The sequence below is a fragment of the Squalius cephalus genome (genome assembly GCF_949319135.1).
Source record: "Squalius cephalus genome assembly, chromosome: 8".
Taxonomy (NCBI): domain Eukaryota; kingdom Metazoa; phylum Chordata; class Actinopteri; order Cypriniformes; family Leuciscidae; genus Squalius; species Squalius cephalus.
Window position 1 is genome coordinate 7,886,846 of NC_137129.1, and position 9,022 is coordinate 7,895,867.

A 9,022-nucleotide genomic window follows, 5' to 3' on the forward strand; every position below is an offset into this window, starting at 1 on the left:
TCTGAGTCCACTACTCGATTAGTCTGTTCAACCCCTACTACGGCCCTGTCCCAAATGGAACCCTAAGCACTCGCGGCCTTCCTCTGAGTCCGCACTTTCGTGACGTAATGCCGCTTTGACTGTCGGGAAGAAGTCTGTTGCGGAGTCCGCGTCAGTGCAGGCTCGGCAAAAGTGCGCATCAAGGGCGCAAATCGACCACATGGGGGCGCTCGCGAGCACCCTTCTGAGATCTAAAAATGACAAATGGGACACACTGCGGTCTCACGGACTTAACGGACACGCGCACGCGGCAGCCATTGTAAGCCGACAAGACCGAAAGTGCACATGAAGTGTGCCATTTGGGACAGGGCCTACCTACTACTTCCGGGGAATTTTTTCTTACACAAATGTAAACTCCAGGGTGCTAAGCCCTACTTTGTCATTTTTTGCAAGGAACTTAAATCGTACCTGGACACTCTCCTTACATCCAGCAACTCTAAAGCCCTTAAAACTGTCTCACTGTGTCATTTGTATGATATTTTCCTGATTTCGTAACCTGTAATTGTACTCTCAATTGTATTTACCCCTGGCATTGATTATGCATGTTCTTAGCAAAAAAAAAAAGAAAAAAAAAAAAGACTACTTCCGGCAAGATTCTGAAGTGAGATTCGACGGACACTTTACTATGAGGCAACGAGAGAGGATTTATGAAAGGCATTGAAGCGACGCAACTGATGCTGGTAGGTCACGTGAAAGTAACAACATGGCAGATGTACAGCCCGTTCTCATACCCAAGACGTCACTTTCAACCATGCTTCAATATCTGACGCTCAAAGCACCCTTTAGCGTCCATATGAGACGCATAACCCTACCACAGACCTAAACCTACCCAACCGAAGCGTCTCATATTGACGCTAAGGGTGCTTTGTGCGTCGGATATTGACGCTTTCGAAAGCGTCAGTTACATGACGCCTAAACCTACCCATAACCGAAGCGTCACATATGGACGCTAAAGGGTGCTTTGAGCGTCAGATATTGAAGCATGGTTGAAAGTGACAAAAAGTCTTGGGTATGAGAATGTGTTGAGATGTAGTAGGCCTACGTCCAAATTTCATTCATACCACCAAACTCTCCTGGTGATCTTCCTCCGAGTCCACACTTTCGTGACGCAATGCCACTTTGACTGATGGGTAGAAGTCTGCTGAGAAGCTTTGCTTTGCCCATCGAGGGCACATATCGGCGGCAAAGGAGGCGCTCTATCTGAAAACTAAAATGACAATATAGGACGGTCTTGTGGACTTAACGAACATGCACACACGGAAGCCATTGTAAGTCCACAAGACTGCAAGTGCACATGAAGTATGCCATTTGGGACAGGGCCTAACTGTCTACACTGTTTGTGAAACAGTGAATAACACTGGATCACAAAACCAGTCACAAGTCGCACGGGTATATTTGTGGCAATAGCCAACAATACATTCTATGGGTCAAAATTATAGATTTTTCTTTTATATCAAAAATCATAAGGATATTAAGTAAAGATCATGTTCCATGAAGATATTTTGTTAATTTCTTACCGTAAAAATATATAAAAATGTATTTTTGTTAGTGAATGCAGCACAATCGCGAACATAAATGGACAACTTTAAAGGCTCAATGTTTCGATTTTTCGTGCACCCTCAGATTCCAGATTTTCAAATAGTTGTATCTCGGCCAAATATTGTCCTATCCTAACAAACCATACATCAATGGAAATCTTATTTATTCAGTGTTTAGATGATGTATAATTCTCAACTTAAAAAAAAATGTACCCTTGTGACTGGTTTTGTGGTCCATTGCCACATATAGTGTATGAAGTTATTAACCACGTGGACAACTTTTATGATTATTTTTTGTCATTTTGGTGCTCAACAGCATAATAATGCTGTTAACAATAAGTTTATATTATAAAATAATATGTTTGTAACCATAAAAAGTACTATTAAGCATTATTAAAGAGTACTCTTTATGACACTGGTAATGCCTAGTAGATAAATAAAGTGTTCTAGGATAATTGTTGGGTATCATAAATGTTAGCACCTTTTACTGCTCGAAGCAAACATTTATGTGCTTGTCAGGGTGATTGACTGTCAATTTAACCGGCTTTTAGGAATGCTTTCTTGCCAGTAACCTGCCGGCAGATTAAACAGAAGTCTTTATGTCAGTAACCTATCAGCATATTGACAGTTTTTATGGTGCAGCACTGATTGGAATGGTTCACTGGAAAACTGTTTCTGCTTTCTGCGATGCTCGGTACAAGCAAAAGACGACCGCAGGGAATAAACACTCAGGTCGTTAGTGCATATAAAAAATGGAGGGAGTCAAAAATAAGAAATAATGCACCAATATTTCACAGGGTTATCTAGGAATTACCCGATTTCCCTGCTACGGCCTGTGCTAACTGCAGCCTATAAAATGTTTTCAAAATGCAGTAAACAATGGAAGAGGATGAAAAACATTATAAGAATGAATATTTCATATGCGCATGAATTATTAATATTATTCCTCCAAAAATGGCCCACAACAAGCTCTTCACTTTAAATTAAATAATCACTTTAAGCAGATTGTTTTTCCCAGAGCTATAAACTTAAGGATTTAGTAAAGAAAAAAACTAAATCCATGGGGACATGATAGTTACCTTAAAAGATAAACTATTCTTTTATAACCAAATACACTGTGTATTATGGAACATGGATTCAGCTTACTGTTGATATGGGACTGTCTGCTTTATGTAATCCATCTAAAACACTCTGGCCATCAATTTATTATGCCTTCCCAGGCTAAAGAGGCGCAACATCTCATTTCACATTCTGCATGGGGAAGGACAAAGATCAGTAAATGCTAAAATTGACAATTAAATTACAGTCTGGCCTAGGAAAATTGACATCTTCACCCCATTCACCCAAATATTATTAAAAATGTGTTAAAGATTTTGTAAGCATACTGTAACCATAAGCGTAGTCAATTGTTTATTTGTGATAAAGCAATTTAACATATTGTTTAGCCTGTCATACAAATAAATTATGAACAAATATTTATAACTGATTATGTTGAAGTCAATGAATGCTTTTTTGTAAAACAAACCTCTAGCTGTTCACCTTTTAAGCCAAATAATTTTTTTCAGATAAATACCTTAAACAAGTTTAGTGTTTTGTTATTCTCTCATATTTAAAATATTAATATATAAATATATATAAAATACCTTTTTTTTTTTTTTTTTTTTTTTTTTTTGATTAAACTTTTATTTAACCAAACTTGTAGGGTCAATTAAAACAGAATTAAAACATCATATCCGCATATCACTTTTGGCCACTACTGTATGCATGAATACATTTTTAAGTCACTTTTAGTGTTTATATTGAACTACGCATCCATTGACCACTTCACCGCTAGTCTATAGGGCCTCCATGTGGTGAATGCAGAGAATACACAGACCTATTTCTCCATAAATGTTGCCGTCAATCTCCAAGAAATTAAGTTAAGGTTAAATGGAGAAGCAGAGTTACAAACCAATTACGTCATTGCATATTTAATTATTTTAAACCATGACGTAGGCTTCTAACACACACACACACACACACACACACACACACACACACACACACACACACACACACACACACACAAAATAAGTTTTTTAGGTGCAAATTAAACCATTCTTGTGTCTTTCATTAGGGTACGCTTAGAAATATGTGTATAAATGTATAATATAAGTTTAAAATAGGCCAGACTGTATTATGCATGTTCAAACACTGTAATTCTCCATGACGAAATTGGCCTTTGAAAGGCTCAGCACAGAAAATCTATTTTTGAATCCATCCATTCCTTTTCCTGCACAGAGTTCCTGTGGGAGGGCCACTATAAGGCATGGGAACGTTTCCTTTCCCTCACTTGTTTCTTTTTTTTTTTCTGATTAAGTGGCTGTGCTTCGACCACAAACTCTTAAAACTCTCTCCTCACACGGATAACAGAAGATAAACATAAAACAGGGTTGACAGGTAAGACAGCTCATATATGATAAACTGTGGTTTAGAGTTTAGTCTATCGTGACAATGTAATGAGAGAGAAGCTACTTACTATATATTAAATTCAAATACAAACAATATATATTTACCTGTGCTACCACAATATAATAACTTTTTTTTTACTTTAACATCAGTTAATGGTTGACATATCGGTGTGAAATATAAAAAAAATTGAAATATGTAGAAATGTTTGAAATGTTGAAAGAAGATATGTTATTCATATTAGAATATAGGCAAGAACTTCTGAACTGTAAATTTTATACTGACTTTCAACACTTTTTGGGACGGTTTTAGCACTAATTGTAGAAGGGAAGAACTTTTTTGTATATATCTCTTACTGTGGACTACCTATGGCTCTGCATTATTTAAGAAAGAAAGAAAGAAAGAAAGAAAGAAAGAAAGAAAGAAAGGAAAAAGAAAGTGAAAGGAAGAAAGAGAAAGAGAAAGGAAGAAAGAGAAAGAAAAAGGAAGAAAAAGAAAGAAAGAAAGAAAGAAAGAAAGAAAGAAAGAAAGAAAGAAAGAAAGAAAGAAAGAAAGAAAGAAAGAAATTGTTTAGTGTTGTTTGATAAAGATGAATGCTGATAACCAGATTTCTGGCAGTGTTATGTCTGAGAACTGAATTCTGTGAATTCATATTTCTTTATTATATAAGACATAAGACATAACAGCTTCAGACAGTTCCTTAGGCTAAAAAGTGAAGGAGCATAATCTATTTAAGATAACCCCCTTAGCCAGGACGCAGAAGAATAATTTTTTAGAACAATTTTGAAAAGTTTAGAACAGATCTGCCTGGTGTGCATGTAAGCGAATGCAAACAAACCAGTCCTCCAGCCAAAGGAAATAAGAAAGTAAATAAGCAAACAGATAAGAATTTTGCTAAATAGCAATGGGATGTTTACACAAATGCGAATCATTTCAAAGGGGAGGGCTGCGGCCAGAGTCCCGTGGGCTTTCTGTGAAAAGAGATGGGCTTTCTCGTTAGAAGTACATGCATGATTACACATTATTAAACTCTCTGTCCATGATACTAACTCTCATTACACAGAGGCCAAAGCTGGTCATCCATGCTTTATCCTCGCTAGCATAGTTTTGAGGGTCATTGCTGGTGTAGCTACATATACATTATATTATGTATGTTTATGTATGTATGCATGTATGTATGTATATATATATATATATACATACATGCAGTTGCTTGCGAAAGTGTTCAAACCCCTTAATTTTTTTTATTAATCTACTTTCAATTTCTGTTTTTCACATGAATCTACACTCCATACAAAATAATGACAAAGCAAAAAACTTTGCAACTTTTTTTTGACAACTTTGCAAATATATTAAAAATAAAAAAACTGAAATAATTAGTGTTCGTACCTATATTTGGGAAACTTGAAATTTAGCTTTGGACAGGAGCATTAAAATTTCACTTGTAGATGTTACTTCACTTCGAGAGGAGTTAACCTGAGCATGCGCACCAGGCAGATCTGTGTGTGTTTGTTTGTGTGTATATATATATCATATATTATATATACATATACATTCCTAAACTGACTTGTATAAAAATGTATTGATTTTGGTATAAAGTAATTAATTGTGTGCATATATATATATATATTTCAGTTTAGTTTAGGAATCACAACATTATAATGTATAGTATGAAAAATAGATATGTATTTTGAGATTTGCAATGGGAATGGGAATTCCCAATAAGGGATTACCAACCGATAGTAAAATATATTAAAAATAATAATAATAATAATAATATTGGCCTATGACAGAATATTATATTGGGTGGTCTATAGTAAAATTTCCTCACCAACCATTTTATGCCTAATATTATATACTTCATTAAAGCTCATTAATGTTTACAGCTTGGCATAAAATGGCTATACTAACAATGTGTGGGGAAATTTTTAACATAGGCCACACTTCCCAATGGGGTTTGGAATCACTTCACTACATTTTACAAATTGCCCATGAAAAAAAAAAAAAAAAAAAAAAAACGATATTGCAAAAGTATGTTGCCAAATACAGCTTGCTTCAGTTACTGCAAGTTTTTTTTTTAAAAACAAAATTAGTCTGTTCCCCATTAAATCTGGACAACCTGTATGATCAGAGGCATTATTCTATGAGGTGGTCTTAAGAGTGACTCCTTCTGTTATGCTGATGTCTATCTGGATAATTTAGAGGAAAATCAGCATGCTTCTATTAATGGTGCACATACTCAAGCCTGTATTTCTGCCTGTGCAGAGGATGTCCAGAGCTGATTGGGGTTTTCTGGAGCACCTGCTAGAGGAAGGTCAGGAGTACTCAACAGGCGTGGGGCGTGTGTGGCTGACCGTGCTCTTCCTCTTCCGCATACTTGTTCTTGGCACGGCGGTGGAATCTGCATGGGACGACGAACAGTCTGACTTCGTCTGCAACACCAAACAGCCTGGCTGTGAGTCCGTCTGCTATGACAAGGCCTTCCCCATCTCCCACTTCCGGTACTTTGTTTTACAAGTCATTTTCGTCTCAACACCGACCATTTTCTACTTTGGCTATGTGGCCTTGAGGACTAAAAATGAGAATAGGCAAGAGGAGAAGAAGGAGGAGGAGGGCAGAAGACAAAGACAGAGAAAAAACAATGAGTGCAAGTTGGAGGTAATAAAGGAGGAAGATGAAGAGGGCGAGGAGAAAGAAACGCATAAGAACCGCAAAGCTCCTGAACCTCTAAAGCTCAAAGGGAAACTACTGTGCGCTTACGCAACTAGCATAGTGCTGAAGGTTCTCATTGAAGTTAGCTTCATTGTTGGTCTATGGCTCTTTTATGGGTTTGTAATCGAGGCCAAGTATGAGTGCGAGAGGTCGCCCTGTCCTCACAGGGTGGACTGTTTTGTCTCACGGCCCACGGAAAAAACTATCTTTACCATATACACGCAGATTATCGCCATTGTGTCTGTTCTCCTCAACGTTGTGGAGCTTTTCCATCTCCTCCAGCTAGCGGTAACACATCGACTAAAGAAGATATATCAGGCAGAGGAGGAGATTAATAAACTTATTAGGGTGACTTCTTCTAGAACAGCACCAGCTAAAGAGCAGCTACCATCATTTGAGGAAAGAAACCATCTTTTTCTTCCTGTAGCGCATGACGGCTACCCTGCATCAGGGTTGGACTGGGACAAAAAAGATCCTCCCTTAACACAGGACATGCTCCCTAGTTACTCAAATTGCATAAGCAATGTGAAACCTGCCATAAACAAAAAACATCTTCATAAAAAACACAAGAAGACAGAAGACAAACCGAGACATTATGTATGAAGAGTACAAAATGAGAACCAGAGCTCCAATTTGGGGAACAACCATGTGCAAATGAACATTGGTGTTTTACTGTACATTGGAGAGCCATTTCCTTTGTTTAGATAGGCAGGGAAATGGCCTGTGCTTTGGGATGAACTGTCATCTATGATCTGTGGCCAGATAAGGGAGCCTCTCAAGTAGTGATTAGATCTGAGAGGCTCAAGGTCAGGAAATACTCAGACCACTGAGCCTAAGAGAAACAAGCACAATGTCTAAGAATGCCAAAGCGAAGGCTGGGTTTAAGTCAAGTGCTGAACTGTATGATTGATATGGTACAGGTAAGGTAGTATAATAATGTTCTGTAACTAAGACCAAAATCAAAGTATTTCTATACCATACCTAAGTATGTAGGCCTACTATATTTAAAATGTATTTAAGAATTGTTTTATATTTCATTTAATATTTATTTTCATTAATTTCATTAAAAGATTTGTGGTTTTTAATCCACTTTTTGACTACTAAATATGATTAGCTCTTTGCTAGAGAGGTCGATATACATGCTGCATTGATGCCAATTCCACTTGGAACCATTCGTGTCATCAGACTCATAATTATGCTTTTCTATGGCAACACTACAAAAAAAAAAAATGAATGTGTAATTTGAGTAATCTTATTTCCCAACAGAAAGGTATTTCCTGTGAATGTGCGAGACTTCCGATTAGTCACTAAATAAATAGAAGAACAAAGTGCAGTAAACAGTAAAACTATGTGTGCTAAAAACCAGTGCGTTTTTGATTACATAGCATCAAGTAGTGTGCTTTTGTACAGCTAAACTAACTGTAAAATGGTCAACACCATAATACAAGCATAGGCGGAGCGTGTCTAAGGCTTGGCAAAGCTTAGCCTTCCCCTGGCCACGGATTTGAGAATAGAGTGGAAATTTAGAGGGAAAAGTTGCTCATGAATGCTGGTCTAGGATCAGTTTTCATAATAGCCTATTCGAGAAACAGATTTGCCAAACGATCCGGTGAGTATCTGTGTTTGCGCTCTAAAGAGCGTCAACGATTTCTATGTACAACATGTTTTGCAGAATTGAGCAATGTAACCAATCACAAACATATCTGTTGATTTCTTGAACGCAATGGCCAATCAGAGGTGTAAAAATGTGTAGGTTGTGCACCGACATGTAAATTGAAACTATTACAAGGACATGTATTTGTTATTTAAGGGAATCACATCTCCTTAGCCTTATCCTGGAGGTGGTTCACCCTTCACCTATAAATACAAGTAATTCAAATTATTAGATTATTCATTATTAGATAGGGATATTAGATCGTTATTCTATGCTATGTTAAACTGAATTGTATGTCTTTCGTTTATTTTTTTTATTATTATTTATTATTAAGATGTTAAAGGGTTAGTTCACCCAAAAAATTCAATTCTGTCATTAATTACTCACCCTCATGTCGTTCCAAACGTATAAGACATTTACTCATCTTCGGAACACAAACTAAAATCTGAGAACTTCCTGTCACTCCATTGAAAGCTTACGCAACTACCACTTTCAAGCCCCAGAAAGGTAGTAAAGACTTCATTAAAGTAATCCATGTGACTCCAGTGGTTTAACCTCAGTTTTATGAAGCGATGCGAGTACTTTACCTGTGCGAAAAATGTGCCTCTAAGTTTTTGCTTTACAGGCCTTA

At 37.0% G+C, this 9,022-nt stretch overlaps 1 protein-coding gene across 1 annotated transcript; it reads left to right on the forward strand.

Annotated features, from left to right (window-relative positions):
• The first annotated feature begins 3,907 nt into the window (after window positions 1-3,907).
• On the forward strand, window positions 3,908-7,842 carry gja4 (gap junction protein alpha 4). The gene is made up of 2 exons (XM_079879416.1): window positions 3,908-4,016; window positions 6,291-7,842. The coding sequence occupies exon 2, from the start codon at window positions 6,294-6,296 to the stop codon at window positions 7,338-7,340; it is 1,047 nt and encodes a 348-aa protein (XP_079735542.1). The 5' UTR covers window positions 3,908-4,016; window positions 6,291-6,293; the 3' UTR covers window positions 7,341-7,842.
• Window positions 7,843-9,022: the final 1,180 nt, after the last annotated feature.